The following is a 27241-nucleotide window of genomic DNA, read 5'->3' as shown; positions in this document are numbered from 1 at the left end:
TACTGAAAAAGCAGAATCTTTATTAAAAGGAAATACTTAATAGGACATACCATGCCGTGTTGGTGTACTACCCTTATCCCCGATCTGCTAACAATGAAGAGAGATTTTGATAGAAAACAGAAGTGCAAACTGGTGAGCACCAAGTTAATAAGGTATCTGAGAAACTGTTAAGTAATGTGAGAATGCTCAGTCATTAGATAAAAATAGAACAGAAGTAATATTCTAGGTTTAAGATAAGACAGTGAAATGTTTAGTGATAAAAAACGAACCCTCCAAAATTCCTTACAAGTCAAAATGTAGAATATTTAAGGTCAACTCAGCGATGTGCTGTAGATGTAAAAAGCATAGTGGGTCAATTTCAGCAACAACTCAGCTGTTTTGGGCCCGTGGTGAAGCGAACCCGTGCACATGCGCAGATACTGCTGTGTGTGAGAGAGAATTCTTACATCTCACTTATCGCAAAGCTGTGGTGCTGCTTGTGGCAATGTCATTTCCCAGAGTCTTTAAGTCAATCTTACGAGAAGACAAAATAGATTTAAACACTAGATAGATTTAAACACATTATTTGCTACATGAACAATTTACATCAGTTGAACAAGTCTGTTCTCATTATTATTCTCTTTGCCTGGTAAACAAAGCATACATTGGGGTAAAGATATTGCAGTGCTGTACTCTACTTTTAAAAAAAGACTCCAGAGTCCCCCAGTAACTTTTGCCGATGATGGGCCCTCTGGATTTCGCAGCCTTGTTCATCTCAGGCACTCAAAACAACATGGCACATTTTTGAACAGCCGGTAATACTCCTCTTGGATCTGGTAAAGTCAAATGGAATGGGGAATGTGTTACACACATTAGTTAGCCTCAGTGTGTGGATGAGGTAAAATATTACAACATTTTTTATAATAAAGAAATTAAATGAAGGAATGCTAAAGTAATTACAAATAGGGCCAGAAGTTGTTTATCTCCTGACCATATGATATGTCCAGGCAAAACTCTGGACCCTGCGTTTCTCCTGGTCAGGTCATGTGGTCAGGAAAAACCCCTGGCCATAATTATGAACCTATTTTAGAGAAAGGTTTTACCTTTCTGGACAACACACAGAGGAAGATGAAGATGAACATCCCTTGGAAAGCGTTGGCAATGGTGAAGAGATAGGCTGTGAGGGTCGTCTCATTGAGAATGTGCAACACGCCAAATGTCCAGGTGGCGCCCAGGACGAACAGAAGGGCAAGGGCACCACGAGCACAGGACCTGGAAGGACCATATATGGTTTTGTCATTGTGAGCCATATTCTGACGTGATGTACAGTATGTGTGCTTAACTAAGGCTCATACAATCAGCTTAATGCTAACGTTTGTAGCTCAAGTTATGCCCTAACGTAAAGTATCTGCTCAATATTCAATACTTCTGTGTGACAATTTTACTAACTGTAGTAATCTTTATTTTTTAAATTAATTTTTTTACACATGTTGAGTTTTCCTCAACAAACACTTGGTCTTTGGCATGAAGTCAATACATTCTTGGGATGTTTTTATCAAGCTTACCTTATGTTTTGGTAATGGCTAATCTCTGGCTTCTTCACAGCAGTGTGTCGGTACACTTTGTAAATGATCACTCCAAAAGCCAGGAGATTGACCTTAGACCGGATAGACGCATACAAAACCATGAGAAACAACCTAGGACTACTGCAATATGTTCTTTGGAGTAAACAACTTTTTGATGTAATTGTGGAATGACAAACTTTATTACTCATTACTGACATGCAAAATGATAACATGTTGTAAATGATTTAATCAGTGTTTCCAGATATTTCTGAAAGAAAGGAAATTCTTGAACGTCAAATAAAATGTGTGAAAATGTATTGAAAATAATATGATGAAATTAAAATGTTGAACCTTACCAGGATAATCAAACACGCAGGCCCAATGAAACTCCAAATAAAGTTATTTTCTGTGCTCAGCCAACACCTTTGAAACATAAAACATTATTTAACCACATGCTGGTGTGTAGTGCTACAATAACACCTAACAAGCACACTCCCTTTTTCTACTTACACTTTATTGGTACCATAATACTTGGAGCCAAGTGTAGCCGAAATGGCCACCACCACTGCAGGGCTTCCATATCCAAAGATGTAAAAGTTGCGATGCAGGAATCCTTTGTTGTAGATGACACCAACCACTATCAGGTACAGATGGATCCCCTCAATGCACATCCAGGCAAAAGCCGCTAAGAAGAAATAATGGAGAAGCCCAGCAATGATAGAGCAGAATAGCTGAGGGCAGAGAAGGAGAAACAAAATGGACCTTTATCAAATTAGACAGACTTACCATCTATGAAATCATATAAGGCAAGGGTGACTGCACATGTAAACAAATGCAAATGAGATACAGACGGAGGCACAAATGCACACACAGGTTCCCTTTATTCAACATACTGTCTTTATATGTTCAAGAATGTACTGTTCAATATTTACTGGAGTCGAAGTGCAGTCAGTGCTCACTTTATGGGTGTTCATATTGATCCCGACCAGAAAGATGAACTCAGCCATGAAGAGGCTGCAGCACAGGTTCTTGTGAATGGTGGTTCTGGTACTCTGTATCTCACTGAAGAACCAGAAGGTGAAGATGCACATGGACAGGCAGATGATTGAGATGATCATTCCCAGCTGAGTGATCCTGGTCAGAATGTTGTAGTGGGCCGCCATCTGAAAAGAAGAACCAACACAATGGAAAGGTGAATCATTTTTACAGCTCCCTGCTTCTCCCCTAGTTTTGTTGTTGTCAGAAAATAGAAAGTGACATATCATTCGAAAGCTTCAGCCCTTGTGGTTTTGGAAATCAAACTCGCATCTTACTGCTGGCAATGTCATAAGAATGCCCTGTGCTTTTCAAATGGGTGTGTTCCTATGGGAATTTGCACATGTTTAGAGCGACACCATTAGGTAAACAATTAACTTAATTTTTTAAAATATATATTTTTTATCCTTTTGGAACAGTAATTGGGGACATATTTTATTTCAAACCTAGACTTTCAAATCTTCTTTTCCTCAAACAAAAAAGCTGTACATTTCAGTTTTCTTTTGGCCTGCTGTATCCCGGTACTTTATGAGGGTAGTTTACAATATTATGTGTTGTTTAGAAAAGGCCACCGGAAGGCGTCAGAGTTTGAGAGGTTACACCTACAATCTAGTAGGTGTGGTTGAATGGTATAGCCGCCAATACTATGCATAGAGCCCAAAAGGTTGTGGGTTCAATCACCATTTTCTATTATCCTGCCCTATATCACTCTATATTTATGTGCTGTCTGAATAAACAACAAAAAATATGAAAGAGGGTGCAATTCCACTCTCCTTTAAAAAAAATCTAAATACAAGTTAGCTTGTCTTTTCTATTAAAAATCACTTCCATTTGGCCTTTCATGAAAGATGTTCAGATCACCAACAAGACAGCCACAGGGGATTGGAATACATTCATATGGATGGTATAGACACTTACGTTGGCCCGTCCAGAAGACATAAGAATGGCGAAGTGTGTGAGGTGATTGCAGGAGCATGTGGTGGTGGTGCTGTTGACGTGGGTTTGCTCACAGCCCTGTGTGGCCCAATGGCCCTGCATGCTGGCCGGATCGTACTCCCAAAAGGCACATTTGGTTACATCATCTTTAGTGTCAATAGGCTTCAAAAGAAAGGGAATGAAATAGGATAGGAATTGGATATGTTATGGCAAAATATGTTTTTGAAAAAGGTACAAAATAAATAAGGTGGTTTGTGTAAACAAATGGCTACCTTTTGATTGTGGAAATACTGAACGACCATATCGTGCCTGCATGCACTTTTAAACTAACATATGGCCATACACATGAATCACAACTCTCCATAACTTAACTTAAATTGTAACACAAATCTCCCATTGACATCAAAACAGGATTTACAGGAGTGTTGGAATTTTGTGTTTGTGTCACAAGTTAGCGGTCTGCCACTGGAGAGCTAATGGATGAGTCTAGGCTGTCTGCGTGACTGCAAACATACCTCTGTGTGTCTGAGAGTGAAGGTCACATGGTCCAGCTGGTACATGTCAGCAGGCTTGATGGCAGCCGCTATCACCCGAGAGTTCACAGTGATTTCCCCTGTTGCTGCGTAGCTCGTGTAGTCTGTAACACCAGGGTCAGTGTTTGGTTTCAGGATGCCACCGACACTGTCATACCGCAGGAAAACTATGGACACACTTCCTGATGTAAAGAAAAAAAATTGATTGAATTCGAATGTAGTAATATTGAAGTTTATGTCAAGTGTTGATACAGTAAGTGCTAGTGTTTGGTTCTACATTTGACAAATGTAGAGGTTCCCCCCAAAACAATAACATTTGACTTGTTACTTTGATAAGATTCTCATCTCATTTAAATGCATCTTTAGCTGACAATAATGTCTTAATGTTGTCATAGTGAATGTTTTTTCCCTTTAATCTGATCTCTTACCATTTTTGTTTCCCTTCTGCCTTTTAGGATTTAAGTTGATACGATCTCCTCCCATGGAGACAGAGAGCTCTGTTTTCTTTGTTTGCTGGACATCAAAAGTGTAGAGTTTCATTTCTGTAAATGAAATAACAGAAATGATTCAGTTGAGTGGAATAATAATTATCTGATTAATACAGCATCTGCGTCAATAGAGAACGGATTTCCAATAAACCAAGATCTTAACACATATAAACACTTTTCAGCATAAAACTGACTTTAACTAAATACAGTGGGGAGAACAAGTATTTGATACACTGCCGATTTTGCATTTTTTCCTACTTACAAAGCATGTAGAGGTCTGTAATTTTTATCATAGGTACACTTCAACTGTGAGACGGAATCAAAAAAAAATAATCCAGAAAAGTAATTCATTTGCATTTTATTGCATGACATAAGTATTTGATCACCTACCAACAAGTAAGAATTCCGGCTCTCACAGACCTGTTCGTTTTTCTGTATTAACAAGTTCAAACAGGTGTAGTTACCTGTATAAAAGACACCTGTCCACACACTCAGTAAAACAGACTCCAACCTCTCCACAATGGCCAAGACCAGAGAGCTGTGTAAGGACGTCAGGGATAACATTGTAGACCTGCACAAGGCTGGGATGGGCTACAGGACAATAGGCAAGCAGCTTGGTGAGAAGGCAACAACTGTTGGCGCAATTATTAGAAAATGGAAGAAGTTCAAGATGACGGTCAGTCACCCTCGGTCTGGGGCTCCATGCAAGATCTCACCTTGCGGGGCATCAATGATAATGAGGAAGGTGAGGGATCAGCCCAGAACTACACGGCAGGGCCTGGTCAATGACCTGAAGAGAGCTGGGACCACAGTCTCAAAGAAAACCATAAGTAACACACTACACCGTCATGGAATAAAATCCTGCAGCGCACTGCTCAAGCCAGTGCATGTCCAGGTCCGTCTGAAGTTTGCCAATGACCATCTGGATGATCCAGAGGAGGAATGGGAGAAGGTCATGTGGTCTAATGAGACAAAAATAGAGCTTTGTGGTCTAAACTCCACTCGCAGTGTTTGGAGGAAAAAGAAGGATGAGTATAACCCCAAGAACACCATCCCAACTGTGAAGCATGGAGGTGGAAACATCATTCTTTGGGGTTGCTTTTCTGCAAAGGGGACAGGATGACTGCACTGTATTGAGGGGAGGATGGATGGGCCATGTATCGCGAAATCTTGGCCAAAAACCTCCTTCCCTCAATAAGAGCATTGAAGATGGGTAGTGGCTGGGTCTTCCAGCATGACAACAACCCAAAACACACAGCCAAGGCAACTAAGGAGTGGCTCCGTAAAAAACATCTCAAGGTCCTGGAGTGGTCTCGCCAGTCTCCAGACCTGAACCCAATAGAACATTTTGGGAGGGAGCTGAAAGTCCGTATTGCCCAGCGACAGCCCCGAAACCTGAAGGATCTGGAGAAGGTCAATTTGCAAATTACGGTTGGCACTCTGTTCAGAGGTGCCAAGTACAATCGGCCATTAGGCCTGCAAAAGACTTTTCAGTCATGTCAACAGTAAATCACTGAATGCACAGAAAAAAATAAGTCAATCTGTTTTACACTATTATTGCTGTGGATTTCACTGATTTATGGGTACCATTATGAAAATAGTGTTATTACCTGTAATTGGAAGCCTGGAGTAAAAAATAATCCAACATACTGTACGTTTTTACAGTAAATATATTTTTCCTACTGTAGATTCAAATGATCGGTTTCAGGTGCCAACCTCATACTGTCAGGTGAGATATAAAGCTAGACTATTTTAGTAAAATATCTTCTTGAAGCTGCTGTGAAGTGGAATAATATTTTTAGCAGCTGCTGGGAAGGTACCTTGACTTTATCTTTATACCAACACTTTATCTTTATTGCTAACCAATGTTGAATTACTACATGTTTTCCTAGCTAGCTAGCTAGCTGCCTTACATTTGCTAGCTAGCTATAATAAGCTAGCTCAAGCTGACACAAGCAATTTAGGTCTGCCCTAAATTGCTCATAAATATATTTCTGTGATACCTAGTGAAAAAACAAATCACCCTGATAACGATTGTTGTGATGATAGGCGTCGCTCTCCCTCAGGCTCTGAGTGCAGATTAGTGACCATTATGTTTTCACCATTACTACAGAGAAAATGGCTCGTTTCTAGCAGTTCAAAATATATTACCGGCACAACATTATGATTGAAAGGCCGCATTTAACACATAAATCACAGCTGCAGCGAATGACGGGTGTTGTATCGAGGTGCTTTCCGATCTAAAGTGATTTCACTGGGGAGCTGTATCACAGTGTCACCATAGGTAGGTAGTAACGTGGCCAATAATTTTTCCTCCCAGGATTATATGTCAAGTAAGATAACAGCCTACAAAAGAAATGACTAATATTGGTACCCATCTAGATGTCCAGTGATACAGTATGCTAAATGGGGAGAGCATGAACGGCAACAACCTGTCACTGTTCGGCTCTCAGCCGTATTCATATATGCCCTCAAACTTTGTTGCATAATGTTACAGTATTAGCCAAACCTGTTCGCTTTACCAGTAGTATATACACATTTGGTGGCAGAGAAAGAAAGGAAAATGTTGTGAGTCTGGTATATCAATGTTTTATTGAATTGAAATAGGTGAATCTAGTCGTCTTATTTGTATTTGTTCATTGCCTCAATTGATTTCATAAACTACACAGAAAATATAAATGCACATGCAACAATTTCAAATATTTTACCGAGTTACAGTTCATTAGGAAATCTGCCAATTGAAATAAATAAACTAGGCCCTAATCTATGGATTTCACACATTTTCACTGGGAATACAGATATTCATCTGTTGGTCACAGATAACTTCAAAGAATAGTTAGTGGAGTGGATCAGAAAACCAGTCAGTATCTGGTATTACTACCATTTCCCTCATGTAGCATGACACATCTCCTTCGCATAGAGTGGTTCAGGCTGTTGATTGTGGTCTGTGGAATGTTGTCCCACTCCTCTTCAATGGCTGTGCAAAGTTGCTGGATATTGGCGGAAACTGGAACACGCTGTTGTACACGTCGATGCAGAACATCCCAAACATGTTCAATGGGTGACATGTCGGGTGAGTATGCTGGTCATGGAAGAATTGGGACATTTTCAGCTAGGAATTGTGTACAGATCCTTGTGACATGGGGCCGTGCATTATCATGCTGAAACATGAGGTGAAGGCGGCGGATGAATGGCACGACAATGGGCCTCAGGATCTTGTCAAAGTATCTCTGTGCATTCAAATTGCCATCGATAAAATGTAATTGTGTTTGTTAACCATTGCTTATGCTTGCCCATACCATAACCTAACCGCCACAATGGGGCACTCTGTTCACAATATTGACATCAGCAAACCGCTCGAACACATGACGCCATCAGTTGAAACCGGGATTCATCCGTGAAGAGCACACTTCTCCAGTGTGCCAGTAGCCATCGAAGGTGAGCATTTACCCACTGAAGTTGGTTACAACGCCAAACTGCAGTTAGGTAAAGACCCTGGTGAGGATGATGAGCACACAGATGAGCTTCCCTGAGATGGTTTCTGACAGTTTGTGCAGACATTCTTCAGTTGTGCAAACCCACAGTTTCATCAGCTATCGGGGGGGGCTGGTCTCAGATGATTTCGCAGGTGAAGAAGCCAGATGTGGAGGTCCTGGGCTGGTGTGGGTACACGTGGTCTGTAGTTGTGAGGCCGGTTGGACGTACTGCCAAATTCTCTAAAACGACGTTGGACGCGGCTTTTGGTACAGAAATTAGCATTCAATTCTCTGACAACAACTCTGGTGGGCATTCCTGCTGTCAGCATGCCAATTGCATGCACCCTCAAACTTAAGGCATCTGTGGCATTGTGATGTGACAAAATTGCACATTTTAAAGCTGCCTTTTATTGTCCCCCAGCACAAGGTGCACCAGTGTAATGATCGTGTTGTTTAATCAGCTTCTTCATATTCCACAACTGTCAGGTGGATGGGTTAGCTTGGTAAGGAAGAAATGTTCACTAACAGGGATTTAAACAAATATGTGGACAAAATTTGAAAGCTTTTTGTGGATATGGAAAACTCTGGGATCTTTTATTTCAGCTCAGGAAACATGAGGGCCAAACACATGTTTTTATTTAACTAGGCAAGTCAGTTGAGAACAAATTCTTATTTACAACGACAGCCTACCTGAGAGCAGTGGGTTAACTTCCTTGTTCAGAATGACAGATTTTTACCTTGTCAGCTCAGGGATTGGATCCAGCAACTTTTTGGTTACTGGCCCAACAACCCCAATAATTCCAAGAGCTCACTGAGTTTGAATGAAGTCCTCTAGTGTGGTAAGTACAGACACACACACACACACACACACATTATTGATCTGTCCCTTGTCATCTTTCTTTTTGCCCACAGAGTAACAGCCCTGGTGGGCTCTGTCTCTCATTATACTGTATTCTTTATTTTTCTATGGTTGCCCTAGGGGTGAGAAGAGCTAACAAATCAGAAATGAGGAGGATTGTTATTGCAACTCATGGGGAACGCTTGCTGCTGCACTGACTTCTCTCTCCTGGATGCTCTCCTGCCCAAACTGCCCCGTTGTGTGTTTCACCACCTCTGACACACCATACCCAGAATAGAGTTGCTCCTGATCATAGATCTAGGATTGTAGCCAATCCCAATTTTAACTCCATCTCTCTCTCTCTCCCCCACATCTCCAATGCACAGGCACACAATATAGTTTATAAGTGAGTGTTCTAATGATGCTCTTATGTTAACTGTTGTTACTTCATTGTCAATTATGTTAATATGTTGTCACCAATTTGAATAAATGTATTTCATGTAAAAATGTACAGTTGAAGTCAGAAGTTTACATACACCTTAGCCCAATACATTTAAACTCAGTTTTTCGCAATTCCTGAAATTTAGTCCGAGTAAACATTCCCTGTCTTAGGTTACAGTTCTATTTTTGTTTCATCAAACCAGAGGACATTTCTCCAAAAAGTACGATCTTTGTCCCCATGTGCAGTTGCAATTCGTAGTCTGGCTTTTTTATGGCAGTTTTGCAGCAGTTGCTTCTTCCTCGCTGAGCGGAATTTCAGGTTATGTCGATATAGGATTCGTTTTCCTGTGGATATAGATACTTTTGTGCCTGTTTCCTCCAGCATCTTCACATGGTCCTTTGCTGTTGTTCTGGGATTGATTTGCACTTTTTGCACCAAAGTACGTTCATCTCTAGGAGACAGAACGCATCTCCTTTCTGAGCGGTATGATGGCTGCGTGGTCCCATGGTGTTTATACTTTCGTACTATTGTTTGTAAAGATGAAAGTGGTACCTTCAGGCATTTGGAGATTGTTCCCAAGGATGAACCAGACTTGTAATGGTCTACCATTTTTTGGGCTTATTATTCTTGGCTTATTTCCCCATGATGTCAAACAAAGAGGCACTGAGTTTTAAGGTAGGCCTTGAAATACATCCACAGGTACACCTCCAATTGACGTCAATTAGCCTATCAGAAGCTTCTAAAGCCATGACATCATTTTCTGGTATTTTCCAAGCTATTTAAAGGCACAGTCAACATGTGTATGTAAACTTTTGACCCACTGGAATTGTGATACAGTGAATTAAACTAGTTTTGGCAGCGGTTGAAAAACAACTTTTAGTGACTCCAACCTATGTATAAAACTTTCAACATCAACTGTATGTTTTTGTTTTACACATTTAGATTTCAGGGAGAATTACACTGTACATTTACAGCATTATACTGGCACTAGAATTTCCAGCTTAATACTGTAATGTTGCTTTATAACAGATATTTCTACTGCAGTAATGTTTTACAATAAGGAAAATAGTATTGTAAAATATATTACAGCATCTCTGCTGTAAAGTTATATTGCAGTACTAAGCTGGCAACTCCGGAGCCAGCATAATGCTGTCAATTTAAAGGGAAAAGTTGTACAGTGTGTGCTTCTGGGACATCAACCCCATATGTTTTTACTCCAGCCCCAAACCTTTTGATGGTCGAATAATTTTTTAATTGCAAGTTGTACGTTAGCAAGCAGAGCCGACCAGCTGGCTTACAGACGCACTAGGGTCGGACAGGCTTCCTGTGTAGATTAAGACACTGCGGAGTTGGCATGAGATATCGGGATGAGACATGCGTTGTACTCTGAATTATCCCATTATCCCAACTGTTACACTGAGAAGGCCGAACTGCTGTTTTTTAAACATGGTAGCTAGCAAGCAGTAGCCACAGCAGCCATTATGGAATGGCACGTCGTGTTGAACAACAACCCAGTTAGCAATGGGCATTCGGAAGGACGTTGTCAGGTGCCGTGTAACAGCTCTTTTTGCCCATCGTCCTCATTGACGGGGAACTCCTGATAGGTTGCAGCCATGTTCCTCCTGCTGACGTGACACTGTTTTCACATGACCCAGCCACCCTTCTCCCGACACTACAGCCGGGGGCAACATTTTTTCAGTTTGATTATGTGTGTCCAAAACATATACGATAACTAAGGCCAGTCCTGGTTCAACAGGTGACGACAAATAAATAAATAAAATACATTTATTGACAGTGCAATGGCAAAAAAAGTGACAGTAATCAAAGTGATTCAGTAAAGCAATCAAATAAGTGACATTGTACATAAACAATATATAACAAATGATTACATTGCCCACATGGATATCCATAGTGGACATTGTTTTCCCATATGCAAAGTGAGTTGGACAACATACTGTCCAGTAGCAGCATGCAATTATCCAGTTTGTGGCGATGGTACAAGATAGGACCTGAAGTCGACGGTGTGGCGGATGCTACAAAATGTAGGATTAGAAAGTATTAGAAATGGCACACTATGTTAACATATTTCCCTTCCCTACCACCCGTACCAGATTAGCTACATTAATAAAGGGGCTATTTTCTCATCTGAATGTACATATCATGTTAGTTAACTAGCTAGCTAACAACATTGACTAACTAACATTAACAAGCCATCTAACGTTAGTAAGCTAGTTTGCTAAGTAACTTGGCTAGCAAAGACACAATAAGATAGCAACTTAACAGCATTTAGCTAGCTAGCTAAAGTTAACAAGCTAGATAGCCAAGGAACGTTAATTAGCTGGCTAAGGTTGGCTAGCTAGCTTGCATTATTGTCCTTGTTGACATTACACAAGTAAAACTACACAGAAATTAAGGAAAGTAGAAACGTTACTTACTTGAACAAAAAAAGTTTCATTCCAATCTGGTGCATAAACAGCCGAGAAAACTAAAAGCGAGAAACATTTCCAAACGTGTTGATTTGACCATTGTTTTACTAGATAACTAACACGATCCAACGTCTTCGTTGAATGATCCACTTTTTCCATGCACGATTCAAAATCCAGGCTATAACATTTGTGCTGAAATCAAAATGAAGGAGTCTATGGTGTGAAATAGGCTTTTAGAAGTGCCATCTTCATTTTACTTCGTATCATTAATGCCGTCTTTGGTGTGCATGAACACATTTTTCACACCTATATAGATAAAATAATTATATCATAATTATTATTTTATTTGTTATTTAAAGTTAACGTGCGTTAAGTTTCAAACATATTATGTAATTAAAGGTTGGGTAGCATAAATGTCACCCCACTTAACATATGGATTTGCACTAGTATGCACATGCAAAGACCCAATGCAAAGTTACACCTCACTTTTCTATTTTTCTATCAGAATTCTGAAGAATGCCAAAGTGAAAATGTTTTTCTGGGATTTGATGTAATATGAAGGACCTGGCAAGCAAGCCTATTCACCATAACATAAACTCCAACAGAAATAACTTTGTATGTATAACTTCAAATTAAACCACATTTTGCACTCATTGCACCCATGCTGGTTCAATTACATTTTCAGCCAATTTTAAAAAAGCAAATGCTTTATGAATTTATTGTTAGAAATCAACTTGCAAGGTTACTAGCAAACTAGCCTGCTAACGTTAGCTCTATTAGTCAGCCTGCTGACGTTAGCACTGAATGAGTCAGCCAGTCACTATCAACACCTAGTTTACAGCTACATTAAAGTAATCCAGTTATCAAAGAATGGTAGCTATATAAAGTTATCTTAGCCAGCCAGCTAATGTTAGCTATTTCGCCAACTAGGTATTAGCCTAGCCAGCCTAGCAAATCCCCACGTTTATCGTCTGCAAGCTAGAGCACAACTTCTGGAAACCAGCTATAACAGAACTAAAACATAAACGCAGATGAAAAGCAAAGAGAGAGCAGACTAATACCCTGACTACTATCTATGTTATTCAATTATTGCACCCACACTGCTCGCGAGCGTCTGCGTTGCCAAAGGCTAAAATAGAACTCTTCTATTTCTAAAGCAGATTGCACTGAAAGTCCTGCCTCTCCCATCTCCTCATTGGTTTATAGAAGCAGGTACCCACATGCCATATCCTAATTGATTATACCCAAGTGGGTGATTGAAAAACAAACTTTGTTGCTGGTCATCGTTTTAATACGATGAAAATGTTGAAGCCAATCAAATGCCAATGTCTGTAAAGAGCATGAGGTGTGGCTAATGTTAGCCAGCTTGAGCTAGCTACCAAGCTAGCATACGAAGGATGGATGGTAACTTCCCGTTGAAGGATTTTTGGCTTCTTCTGTGGGGTTTAAGAGGTTCTGCCACCTACTGTAACGTAGCGATAAACACTTTTCTTCAAGTGAGTGAGGTGGTTTAGGGAGTGGAATTTGTTAAAAGGAGCAGTTTGGATTGCCCCGAAAATATAGTATATTAAATCAATGGATTAAATGTAGGGTATCTTTTGGGCATAATCAATATAATCTACTTAAACTGTACATTTAGGTGTCTCATTTTTGTGTCATCCTAGATGATTTTAAATTAATGTCCACGTGTAGTTGTGGCAAATAAATCGAATCAAATTAAAATCACAACAACTGTAAGGTAGTTACAGAAACAACAAAAACAGCGTGCAGTCTCTGTTTGGCTGGGGTTAGCTTGAAGGCGGCAGGGCGAATTTGAGATTAGAGAAATTCCTTGCTATTGTCTTTCAAATTACTCATCCCCTACATCCCCGACTGCTATAGGCCTAAAAACTCTGTGCATTATTTAGGGATTTTCCCCCCCACAAAGTTTCCTGTACAATTTGGGTGATGCAGAACGATTTGGAAAGGCAACTGTGTGTAGAGCCATAAGAAGAGTCTGCTTCGCATTGAATACTTTTTTTGGCCATGAACATGTCCATATAATCAAGGAGGACTTTTACAGAATCGCAGGCACTGTTGGCTGTGGTCAATTGACTGCCAGCGATGTTTTGCTAATCTCAAATGAACAACACTAGGCAACATGATAAAAAAAAGTTTTACATTTCTGGTGTTAAAACTAAACGTAGAAGATATTGTTGCCCGTGTTGTCATGAAAAGCACTCTGCTTTTCAGGTGGTGAGGGTAGGCAACAACATCTCCTCCCCGCTGATCCTCAACACGGGGGCCCCACAAGGGTGCGTTCTGAGCCCTCTCCTGTACTCCCTGTTCACCCACGACTGCGTGGCCACGCACGCCTCCAACTCAATCATCAAGTTTGCGGACGACACAACAGTGGTAGGCTTGATTACCAACAACGACGAGACGGCCTACAGGGAGGAGGTGAGGGCCCTTGGAGTGTGGTGTCAGGAAAATAACCTCACACTCAACGTCAACAAAACTAAGGAGATGATTGTGGACTTCAGGAAACAGCAGAGGGAACACCCCCCTATCCACATCGATGGAACAGTAGTGGAGAGGGTAGCTAGTTTTAAGTTCCTCGGCATACACATCACAGACAAACTGAATTGGTCCACTCACACTGACAGCGTCGTGAAGAAGGCGCAGCAGCGCCTATTCAACCTCAGGAGGCTGAAGAAATTCGGCTTGTCACCAAAAGCACTCACAAACTTCTACAGATGCACAATCGAGAGCATCCTGGCGGGCTGTATCACCGCCTGGTACGGCAACTGCTCCGCCCTCAACCGTAAGGCTCTCCAGAGGGTAGTGAGGACTGCACAACGCATCACCGGGGGCAAACTACCTGCCCTCCAGGACACCTACACCACCCGTTGTTACAGGAAGGCCATAAAGATCATCAAGGACATCAACCACCCGAACCACTGCCTGTTCACCCCGCTATCATCCAGAAGGCGAGGTCAGTACAGGTGCATCAAAGCTGGGACCGAGAGACTGAAAAACAGCTTCTATCTCAAGGCCATCAGACTGTTAAATAGCCACCACTAACATTGAGTGGCTGCTGCCAACACACTGTCATTGACACTGACCCAACTCCAGCCATTTTAATAATGGGAATTGATGGGAAATGATGTAAATATATCACTAGCCACTTTAAACAATGCTACCTTATATAATGTTACTTACCCTACATTATTCATCTCATATACATATGTATATACTGTACTCTACAACATCGACTGCATCCTTATGTAACACATGTATCACTAGCCACTTTAACTATGCCACTTTGTTTACTTTGTCTACATACTCATCTCATATGTATATACTGTACTCGATACCATCTACTGTATGCTGCTCTGTACCATCACTCATTCATATATCCTTATGTACATGTTCCTTATCCCCTTACACTGTGTATAAGACAGTAGTTTTGGAATTGTTAGTTAGATTACTTGTTGGTTATCACTGCATTGTCGGAACTAGAAGCACAAGCATTTCGCTACACTCGCATTAACATCTGCTAACCATGTGTATGTGACAAATAAAATTTGATTTGATTTGATTTGATTTGAATTCAATCAATTGGTATTCCTCATACATAGGCTGTGGAATGGGCCTACCAATGCAATTGTGACATAGGCTACCACAATTTATATATTGGTATATAGCCTTCACATGTAATATCACCAACGTGGCAATAAAAGTGCTCTATAAAGTGAAAGGATTATTACTAATCAGCCATGTGTAAATTAGGCCTATTAGATATTGGAATAGTGCCGGTTCACTTACACATTTACTCTGTTTGCAATTTTCTGTCAGGCTGTATTTTGCTGTGGCGGCTATATTACTATTTTGGGGTAAATAAGTGAACATATTTGTTGTATGTTGTTACAAGTGTTTCTTGTTGTGGACTTATTGGGCTCTGTCTTTTGACTCCATATCTATGTACTTTTATGTCATCGACATGAGGACCTTTTTGAATGTTGTGTGCACGCGCCAATTGTCAGATCGACCAATCTGTACTTTGGTTAGTCTAATTACTTCAAGGTGAGGCAGCCATTCTGGAACCAAGAAATCTCCCTCATCTGGTTAAGGTAAGCTGGATATGTTCAGGGAATCCTGAATTTGTTAAACCATCATTTTAGAATTACCCCCCCCCCCAGGTAACTGGACAGGCATACATTTGGTTGAAGATTGCACATTGACAAAGAGATTGTGAACCCAGAAGTATATTTTTTGTCCTATGGGGGGAGTAGGGAAAATAGATAGACAGCCTAATTTGGGTGTAGCCCTGGGCAGATTTATGTTATGCCATGTTGTCTTCAGGAGATTGTCTGTTTCATATATTTATTTCACACTAGTTGATGTAAGTCAGTGGCCCAATTCCCATGACTTATGATTGTCTTTCATATTATAGGATATGCTTGTCAGAAAGAACAGTAATGTTATTCCTTATACTTCTTTTATTATTACATTTCTTCCCAATTTGTCTGGTGCATCTTATTGCCTGCAATCTAATGTCTAAATCCAATATGCATACTTGTGTTTTTTAAAAATTAATTACAAGAGGCTATGCCTTTTTGTAGGCATTCATGTAGGTAGGCTTGGTAAGATCAACTTTAAAACATTCAGGCTTTCCTAACTTCAAATTCTTTAAGATCTTTATCAACTATAACTATATAAATGAGCATAAAATAACTCACCGACAGTAACTCTTGAACCGTTAAAGCTAGAGACACCAAACCAACTTTCACATGTTCAGGCTATCCTAACGTTAAATTCAACTATACTTATGTAAATGAACTATAATTCTATACATTTGCACACATTTACATGAAATAATTCCCCAGCAGTAACTGTTGACACCAAAACAACTTTCACATGTTAAGGCTATCTTCACTTACGATTCATAAAAAACGTATCAACTGAAACTATAAAAATAATTATAAAATTAGCATAAAATAACTCACCAACAGTAACTCTTGAACTGTTCAAGCTAGAGACACCAAACCAACTTTCACATGTTCAGGCTATCCTAACGTTAAAGTCAACTATACTTATGTAAATGAACTATAATTCTATACATTTGCACACATTTACATGAAATAATTCCCCAGCAGTAACTGTTGACACCAAAACAACTTTCACATGTTAAGGCTATCCTCACTTACGATTCATAAAAAACGTATCAACTGAAACTATAAAAATAATTATTAAATTAGCATAAAATAACTCACCAACAGTAACTCTTGAACTGTTCAAGCTAGAGACACCAAACCAACATTCAGATGTTAAGGCTATCCTGACTTCAAATTCTTAAACACTTTCATAAACTATAACTACATACATTTGCAAAGATTTGAATAAAATAACCCACCATTAGTAACGCTAGAGACACCAAACCAACTTTCACATGTTCAGGCTATCCTATCCTCTCAATTAATCAATCCTTCACAAGCTAGCATGCACACCACATTTTCTTCAGGAAATGTACTTTTCTAGTTATTTTAATAATTTGTTTTTTGTACAAATTCTTAATATATATCTAATCTCTCAATTTTCATCTCAAAGTGCACCAGATTTAGCTTTTTTTTTTTACCCTACTAGTGTTCCATCTCTGGCTAAGCCCCCAATGTCCCTAAATCCTAGAAATGCCCCTGCTCTCAACCGACAACTGCTACAGGTGTGTCCGTGCTAAGAGACATGGGTGTGGTGCTCTTCTTACCCATTTCTTTCTCTTTGATCTCAATCTCAGTTGTCGCTTTATATTTCCTGGCCAGTGTCAAAGTACTCTCCTCCACTGTGTGTAAGAGTTTGGTTATGGTGTGGTCCCGGTGCTCCTCTTTGAGTCTGTTCCACGCCACCAACTCATCCTTCTCAACCAAATTGTTCACCACATGTAAAAATGTCTGTGGAATAGAAAGGAAGGCAAACAAAAGCATTTTTGAATATCAAGAAACAAGACAAACCATACTGTTTATTTTCATGGATTGAACAACCCTTTCTCTGTTTTAATGTAAACGCAGCAAAGTTTAAGTAGCCTTACAAATGATGACAGAAACCATATATATATATATATATATCCTTAGGCCAAGAACATTTAGTATCCTACTTCTAAAAAAGCAATAACAATGCTAGTGGAAATAAAGATTACTCTGAGAGTTGCTTTGGTCACGGCTGGTTTGGCGGTTTGATTCTTCTCCCCAGAGCTCATCAGCGAGGCCGATTGAGAGAGGGCCTCCACATAGGAGATCACATCCACCGACGTCAGCTCTCCCGACGTCTGTTTTTCAATCTCCACCAGCAGGCTCTGAACATCTGTAAGATTTCTGATCTACAAATGGAAGAGACAAGATTAAGTAAGCTCCAATGGATGCCTCCTCTCCAAATAGGATAAATAGGATGGTGAATTTAAAAATGTCTACTAAATCTTAAAGCAAATCAGACAATTAAACTAAGTTATTCCCACAAAAAGTGTTCAGACCTATGCACATTTCTACACATGGATATTAACATATATTCCTAATAGGAGATCCTGATTGATAAACACATGTACCAATTAAATATCTATATAGTGACCAACAGAGGGCGGTGTCCTATTATATATTATAAGTGGTACTACCTTCCTAGTTCATTTGTTGGAATACTTACATATTCAAGTGTTCTGTTGACACTTTGTGTTAGGCACACAACATTGTCATGACAATTTTTCTTGGGATGCTCTGGAATACAACATATGGAATCATCATATTAATTTAACAGTCTGCTAGAGTAACCACAAAACTGCTTGTTTGTTTAACAATATTTCAATATTTACAACTATGATATCACCAGGACATTCCAAAATTCTTACATATTTAATTTTTAAAAGATAATTAAGATAACAGTGCTCACAATTTGTTTATTAAGATTTTATATAATATGGTAACCTCGCATAATTTTAATAATGTATCCTCCCAATTCCCTCAACTTTGGTTTCAAAATTTTGAGGGTGAATTGATAGGCTTACCTTGACATATTATCCCATTCTCTGTATGAAATCGCTTAGTGCCTGAAGTAGAAATGTAATCTCTTTGGCAGGTGCAAGAGAAAGATCCATTTGTGTTTGTGCAATGTGAGAATGGCCCACAGATTTGGTCGTTCTTGCATTCATCAATATCTAATAGTAAAAAGAATAACAGGGTATTTTTTTATGAAAGACATAAAATAGGCCCTGATGAATGCCATTTTCAAACTGAGAAAAAATCTTGAATATCAGTTTCTTAAATATGTATTGTAATGTGGAGAAAAAAAACTGACATATACAGTGCATTCGGAAGGTTTTCAGACCCCTTGACTTTTTCCACATTTTGTTACGTTACAGCCTTATTCTAAAATGGATTTGATTGTGTTTTTCCTCATCAATGTACACACAATACCCCATAATGACAAAGCAAAAACAGGTTTTTAGAAATGTTTGCACATTTTATTACAAATAAAAAACAGAAATACCTTATTCACATAAGTATTCAGACCCTTTGGTATGAAACTCGAAATTGAGCTCAGGTGCATCCTATTTCCATTGATCATTGTTAAGATGTTTCTACAACTTGATTGGAGTCCACCTGTGGTAAATTCAATTGATTGGACATGATTTGGAAAGGCACACACCTGTCTATATAAGGTCCCACAGTTGACAGTGCATGTCAGAGCAAAAACAAAGCCATGAGGTTGAAGGAATTGTCCGTAGAGCGCCGAGACAGGATTGTGTCGAGGCACAGATCAGGGGAAGGGTACCAAATAATGTCTGCAGCTTTGAAGGTCCCCAAGAACACAGTGGCCTCCATCATTCTTAAATGGAAGAAGTTTGGAACCACGAAGGTTTGTCCTAGAGCTTGGCCAAACTGAGCAATCGGGGGAGAATGGCCTTGGTCAGGGAAGTGACCAAGAATCCAATGGTCACTCAGAGTTCCAGAGTGCCTCTGTGAAGATGGGAGAACCTTCCAGAAGGACAACCATCTCTGCAGCACTCCACCAATCAGGCCTTCATGGTAGAGTGGCCAGACGGAAGCTCTCCTCATTAAAGGGCACATGACAGCCCAATTGGAGTTTGCCAAATGGTACCTAAAGACTCTCAGACACGAGAAACAAGATTCTCTGGTCTGATGAAACCAAGATGAAACTCTTTGGCCTGAATGCTAAGCGTCATGTCTTGAGGAAACCTGGCACCATCCCTATGGTGAAGAATGGTGGTGGCAGCATCATGCTGTGTTGGTGCTTTTCAGTGGCAGGGACTGGGAGACTTGTCAGGAACAAGGGATAGATGAATGGAGAAAAGCACAGAGAAATCCTTGATGAAAACCTGCTCAAGACTTCAGACTCGGCTGAAGGTTCACCTTCCAACAGGACAAGCACGCAAGCCAAGACAATGCAGGGGTGGCTTCGGCACAAGTCTCTGCATGTCCTTGAGTGGCCCAGCCAGAGCCCGAACTTGAACCTGAAAATAGCTGTGCAGCAACGCTCCCCATTCAAGCTAACAGAGCTTGAGAGGATCTGCAGAGAAGAATTGGACAAACTCCCTTGGGTATGTAGTGTCATTCCCAAGAAGACTCAAGGATGTAATCGCTGCCAAAGGTGCTTCAACAAGTTATTGATTAAAGGGTCTGAAAACTCATGTAAATGTCATATTTCTGTATTTTTATATTTTTTTAAATTGTAAAACCATTGTTGCTTTGTTGTAATGTGGTGTTGTGTGTAGATTGATGAGAGGGGAAAAAACAATTTAATACATTTTAGAATAAGGCTGTAACGTAACAAAATTTGGAAAAAGTTAAGTGGTCTGAGTACTTTCCGAATGTACCAGTCAAAAGTTCGGACACCCCTACTCATTCCAGGGTTTTTCTTTAGTTTTTCTATTTTCTACATTGTAGAAATAACACATATGGAATCATGTGGTAACCAAAAAAGTGTTAAACAAATCAAAATATATTTTAGATTTTAGATTCTTCAAATTAGCCACCTTTGCCTTGATGACAGCTTTGCACAAACTTGGCATTCTCTCAACCCGCTTCATGAGGTATTCACCTGGAATGCATTTAAATTAACAGGTGTGTCTTGTTAAAAGTTAATTTGTGGAATTTCTTTCCTACTTAATGCTTTTGAGCCAATCAGCTGTGATGCGACAAGGAATGATTGGTATACAGAACATAGCCCTATTTGGTAAAATACCAAGTCCATATTATGGCAAGAACAGCTCAAATAAGCAAAGAGAAACGACAGACCATCAGTAATTAAAATTGAACTATTATAGTTTCTTGAAGTACAGTGGCAAAAGCCATCAGGCGCTATAATGAAACTGTCTCTCAGGAGGACCGGCACAGGAAAAGAAGACCCAGAGTTACCTCTGCTGCAGAGGATAAGTTAATTTGAGTGAACTGCACCTCAGATTGCAGGCCAAATAAATGCTTCACTGATGTCAAGTAATAGACACATCTCAACATGAACTGTTCAGAAGAGACTGTGTGAATCAGGCCTTCATGGTTGAATTGCTGTAAAGAAACCACTGGTAAAGGACACCAATAACAAGAATAGACTTGCTTGGGCCAAGAAACATGAGCAATGGACATTAGACTGGTGGAAATCTGTCCTTAGGTCTGATGAGTCCAAATTTGAGATTTTTGGTTCCAACCGCCGTGTCTTTGTGAGACGCAGAGTAGGTGAACGGATGATCTCCGTATATGTGGTTCCCACCGTGAAGCATGGAAGAGGAGGTGTGATGGTGTGGGGGTGCTTTACTGGTGACACTGTTAGTGATTTATTTAGAATTCAAAGCACAGCATTCTGCATTGATACGCCATCCCATCTGGTTTGCGCTTAGTCGGACTATCATTTGTTTTTCAACAGGACAATGATCCAACACACCTCCAGGCTGTGTAAGAGCTATTTGACCAAGGAGAGTGATGGAGGGATGGATCAGATGACATGGCCTCCACAATCACCACAATCACAATCACTCAAGCAATTTTGAGATGGTTTGGGATAAATTGGAGCATATGTGGGAACTCCTTCAAGACTGTTGGAAAAGCATTCCTCATGAAGCTGGTTGAGAGAAGGCCAGGAGTGTGCAAAGCTTTCATCAAGACAAAGGGTGGCTACTTTGAAGAATCTAAAATATATTTTGATTTGTTTAACACTTTTTCTGGTTACTACATGATGCCATATGTGTTATTTCATAGTTTTGATGTCCTCACTATTATTATACTATGTAGAAAATAGCAAAATAAAGAAAATCCCTTGAATGAGTTGGTGTGTCCAAACTTTTGACTGGTACTATATAAATATATATATTTATATAATACCAGTGCATTCTGTCCCGTCATTTGGTTGAAAGTGATTCAGCCCGGTTGAAGTGTATCCTGAGGCACAGGTGCAGTAGTAGCTGCCCTCTGTATTGGTACAGTTGCTGTTGTTTCCACAGATATTAGTGACATTTTGGCATTCATTGTCATCTGTTATGATGGAAGAAGGACACAGAAACAAAATACATTTAAATTTTAGATGCTGCGTACACAGTTTAGCAGGTGTTATGGCGGGTGCAGCGAAATGCTTATGTTCCCTGAACCTATCAATCAATGTAGTAAATGTCAACAAGCACACAATAATACACAATTTTTTTTTTTTTTTTTTACAGTGGTAGGTATGGTAACGTGACCAGTGATCAATGACTATGTACATAGTGCACAGGTCCCTACGGTGCAGGGTAGAATACCCGTCGTAGCTGGCTAGTGATTGTTACTGAGGGGCAGAGTAGGGTACTGGGCAGAGGGAAGGGTGGTGGCTGTTTAACAATTTGATGGCCTTGGGATAGGAGCTGTTTATCAGTATTAACTGTATCAACAAGGGGTTATTATTCAAACATTACTGAGACAAGTCATAGTCAGATTTACAAGGAACGTTACTACAGCCCCATACAAGTTAACTACATTGATATAGCTTGCTGTGCACACAGTTCATCCTGGTTGTAACTGGTTTGTAAAATCTGGCAACCGTCAGATATTCACCATGCCAGTTCACATCAAAACACACCTGCATGAGCTATTCACAGTGTTTATTGGAAGTGATGCGATAGGACTTTCAATTGTTGTGTTCATCTGTCTAGTTATGATGAATATACTGGTCTTCCTCCCCCACTGTACCTTGTGTACAAAGCCTGTCCGGGAAGGGATATCCTTAGTTCTGAGAAAGGGAGGTGACAATATTCAGGATGAAATATGACCTTAAGATTCCAGACCTCTGAACCGCCATTGTTAACACAAACACTGTGTAGGAAAGGGTTCCATAATGACAATGACTGGCTTCCATTTTCTCTGAGTAGCCTATGGGTAGCTCAATAGGATTTCACAGTACAATGGTAGCAAAATGAATATGCATTAGGGATATAAACAAAATACTCAAGTTGACTGTCTTAAAGGGATAGTTCCCCACTCATATCTATTCTCTAGAATCTAAGAACATTTAATTGGTGGAGCAAAAATTATAATGTACCTTAGTCCATAATTTTATCTTTAAATTTAGAGTAGGAATATTTTATTTAATGGGGCCATCAATTCTGCTCTATATTAATGAAGTGATATATTGTTCAAATTTATTTTGTAAATTCTCAAAAACCCATATTTGTACTGTATTTCCGTGTAGAAGCCATTTACTGTATGTTTATATTACCACAGTTTCATTTACATCGGGCCCTTGAATATGTAAACCCCCATGATTATGATGAGATAAGGAAATATGACTACTTAGCAAAAGTGCCCCACAAACCTAAATGCAACAATGTTGGCTGACAGACGAACTTGAGCAATAAAACAATTTGACCACTTTCAACAGGAGCAATAATTTTTCACATTTCAGTCCTTTTGTTATGATAAACACACTTTGATGTTTACAATTTCAATAGGGTAGATAGGTTGGGGGGGGAAACCACAAGGAATGATTATGATTGAACCAAGTTTACAATAATTGTGCTAGTTGCCTGAGAGGATGGTGCCCATAAGGTGCTAATTAACCTCTACGGGATCGGTGTTCACCCCATGGGACGGGTGAGCTAACATAGGCTAATGTGATTAGCATAGGTTGTAAGTAACAAGAACTTTTCCCAGGATGTAGACATATCTGATATGGGCAGAACGCTTACATTCTTGTTAATCTAACTGGACTGTCCAATTTACAGTAAAATAATACCGTGCTATTGTTTGAGGAGAGTGCAAAATGATGATCTTGAAAATGTATTAATAAACCAATTACGCACATTTGGGCAGTCTTGATACAACAGTTTAAACAGAAATACAATGGTTCATTGGTTCAGTCTAAAACTTTGCACATACACTGCTGCCTTCCAGTGGGCAAAATCTAAATTGCGCCTGGGTTGGAATAATACATTATGACATTTCTCTTGCATTTCAAAGATGTCGGTACAAAAAACAATTCATGTTTTTTTCTTTGTATTATCTTTTACCAGATCTAATGTGTTATATTCTCCTACATTAATTCCACATTTCCACACACTTCAACGTGTTTCCTTTCAAATGGTATCAATAATATGCATGTCCTTGCTTCAGGTCCTGAGCTACAGGCAGTTAGATTTGGGTATGTCATTTTAGGTGAAAATAGAAAAAAAGGGTCCTATCATTAAAATGAACCTGTCTCCTCCCCTTCATCTACTCTAATTTAAGTGGATTTAACAGGTGACATCAATAAGGGATCATAGGTCAGTCTATGTCATGGAAAGAAGTGGTGTTCCTAATATTTTGTACAATCAGTGTATGTAATAAAGTTAAGTCAATATTGGAGCTAAACAAACTGGCCAAATTGTTTGTTACCCTAACAATATGTTAGCTGTCTAACCTTTCTTCAGCATGTCATTAAACCTTAATTTATTCAGGGAAGTTCCATTGAGACCAATGTCCCTTTTACAAGGAAGCCCTGATTCACAAAATGCAGCATAAAAATACTAAATTCATAATAAGGAATTAGTGAGACAGTTATTTTAGTGACACTGTTAAAAAGTTGTGTTCACTGCTGAGTACTTTATTATTTGTTAGCTAACTTCCTTTGCTAACATGTCTAGAATTTTTTTCTTGCCACAAAAACGGCTAAGATTGTTGATATACTTTCCTTCTCCCTTCTCAATTCTCAATCTGACCATTTCTACCATGGGAATACATGTATGTCAAGTGTTGTTCTATTTAAAAGCGATGCTGTCTGAAAAATAAGCCCTTTTTGATTGAATTAATGTCCTAATGTATTTTCACTGGGTGTGTAGCTAAAGAAGGAGTTTTAATCCTTGTGGCAATTGAGACATGGACTGTGTATGTGTGCCGTTGAGTGTGAAATGGCAAGACAAAAGATGAAAGTGCCTTTGAATGGGGAATGCTAGTAAGTGCCAGGCACACCGGTTTGAGTGTGTAAAGAACTGCATCACTGTTGGGTATTTCACGCCTAACAGTTTCCTGTGTGTATCAAGAATGGTCTACCACCCAAAGGATATCCAACCAACTTGACACAACAGTGCATTAGTCGCCATGGGCCAGCATCCCTGTGGAACGCTTTCGACACCTTGTAGTCCATGCCCCAACAAATTGAGGCTGTTCTGGGGGCAAAAGGGGGTGGAATTCAATATTAGGAATGTGTTTCTAATGTTTTGTATACTAAGTGTATATTTCCAATTAGATTTGGGTAACTTCCAGTCCACATGGACAGATGAACCCCGGGTTCAATTCAATTGAACCTGCATTGCTGTACTTACGCAAATTCAATTACAGATTGGTTTTGACTCATTGGTTTTGGGTATACGTTGAATTACCACCAAGTGGACTCCTCTCACAGGTACTGTAGATTCTTCACGTTTTAAGAATAGCAAGTGTTCTCAGGCAGTAATTTGTAAACAAAGACAGTGTGTAAATTAAATTCCAGCCTTAACATTGTTAAACAGGACAGAGAAAGTGTTCATTTTTGCAAACCTGCAGACCTGATGATGGTAGTACGCCTGCTGTTGAAAGATATAAGACAAATGGGTACCACCAGTTTTCCATATATGTGAAGCAGTACATACATGTATGTATGCAGTAAGGATCCAAGTACAATCAGCTGATTATGATTCAAGTTTACTCCTAGTGTTAAAAGGTAGTCAAATGTTGGAGGGTTTTTCACACTTTACAATATGCTTGAATAATATAACTTCTAAATCCCAAATGAGCTTAGTACAACCGTTTTATCCCAACTTTTCCATCGTTATATTAATGGTGTCCATTTGAGTCTTTGTAAACAAACAAATAGCCTCAACATAACACTATGCAAAATCCTGTTGATCGTATGGACTCTCTCAGTCCTTGCATCCAGAGCATCCTCTATGAACTATGGTTAAAATCCTACATCCCCTCAGCTTTACAGCCAACCAGGTGGCTGTTGTTTGACTAAAACAAAAATATCGGATTGTGCCTTTAGACATCATTATGCAACTTTACTTTACAGACCAGTAATATACACCCTTTTAACCCTGAATTACTGCAAGGATAATCACTCAATATTGCCTAAAATAGAGCCTATTTTTTTTCATTTATTTGGGGGTTGAGGCATTAGACTACCTATCAGGTCTAAACCTGAGTGTAATGTCCCTTTAAGTGCTATGTATTCCATAGGCCTAATTAACCTTGTTCTGTATAGGTTTGTAAAAAATCTAGAACTTATATTTACCATTACAAAACTTGGTTCCATCGCCAGTGTATCCACGGTTGCAGTAACAGGCAATATTGGATCCATTCAGGGTTTTACACGAGGCAAGTTGATGGCATGTATGACAAATGTCATAAAATCTGCATGGGTCTATAACACTGGAAAGCCATGCTATGAGATAAAAATAGAATACATTTGCTTTGTGAATTGATTAAAATATGTGAAAAAAAATGTACTACCAGATCAGCATTAACTCATCAATATGGAAGGAACAATGGTACCATGAACTATGGTATGTATTGAATGTTGCATACAATCATATTATGCTATTATGACTAAGAATGTTTACATTTTCAGCAAATGGTAATATAATAACAGAAAGACAAAAATCATATGTAAGCCTGCTCAACATCAATAAACTACTCAGAAGTAATGTTAGACTGATATTAAAATGGACTCGCACAACTGCAAAGTTCCTAATTATATCTATGCAACTATGATCACTAAAAGGCCAGGAGACCTGGAATTTGGGATAAAAAATATCCCGCCATGCATCCTGATTATTTTCTCTGGTAAATCCCACATACACATAACGGAAATGGCAAAGAACATACGTGTATTTGTACCATGTTCAAGGGGTCTGCTATGCTACAGTGCATACTATATGACAGAAGAATGGATAGACTCACTTACCTGCTAAAAGTACAAGTTTCATCTGGGACTTGAGCAAAGACTCCATACTTGCTTTGGGACAGAAATACTTTTAGCTGAAACTCTGTGGCTGGTGACGTGGTCCATT

The 27241-nt window shown here is 39.4% G+C and overlaps 1 protein-coding gene across 1 annotated transcript; it reads right to left on the bottom strand.

The window, feature by feature from the left end:
* On the bottom strand, positions 1-27241 carry adgrl4 (adhesion G protein-coupled receptor L4). Its single transcript, XM_046351802.1, has 16 exons — positions 27136-27241; positions 26464-26613; positions 22074-22223; positions 18746-18895; positions 18388-18458; positions 17891-18070; positions 17462-17645; positions 4477-4590; positions 4031-4230; positions 3498-3677; positions 2504-2707; positions 2055-2275; positions 1901-1967; positions 1545-1636; positions 1083-1251; positions 1-812 (listed from the first exon to the last, which is right to left on the bottom strand). Exons 1-16 carry the CDS (start codon positions 27179-27181, stop codon positions 750-752), a joined length of 2241 nt encoding a protein of 746 aa, XP_046207758.1. The 5' UTR covers positions 27182-27241; the 3' UTR covers positions 1-749.

The sequence above is a fragment of the Oncorhynchus gorbuscha genome, linkage group LG06, assembly GCF_021184085.1.
Source record: "Oncorhynchus gorbuscha isolate QuinsamMale2020 ecotype Even-year linkage group LG06, OgorEven_v1.0, whole genome shotgun sequence".
Classification (NCBI taxonomy): domain Eukaryota; kingdom Metazoa; phylum Chordata; class Actinopteri; order Salmoniformes; family Salmonidae; genus Oncorhynchus; species Oncorhynchus gorbuscha.
Note: the sequence above shows the minus strand (reverse complement) of the source record. Positions and strands in the feature narration are given on the sequence as shown.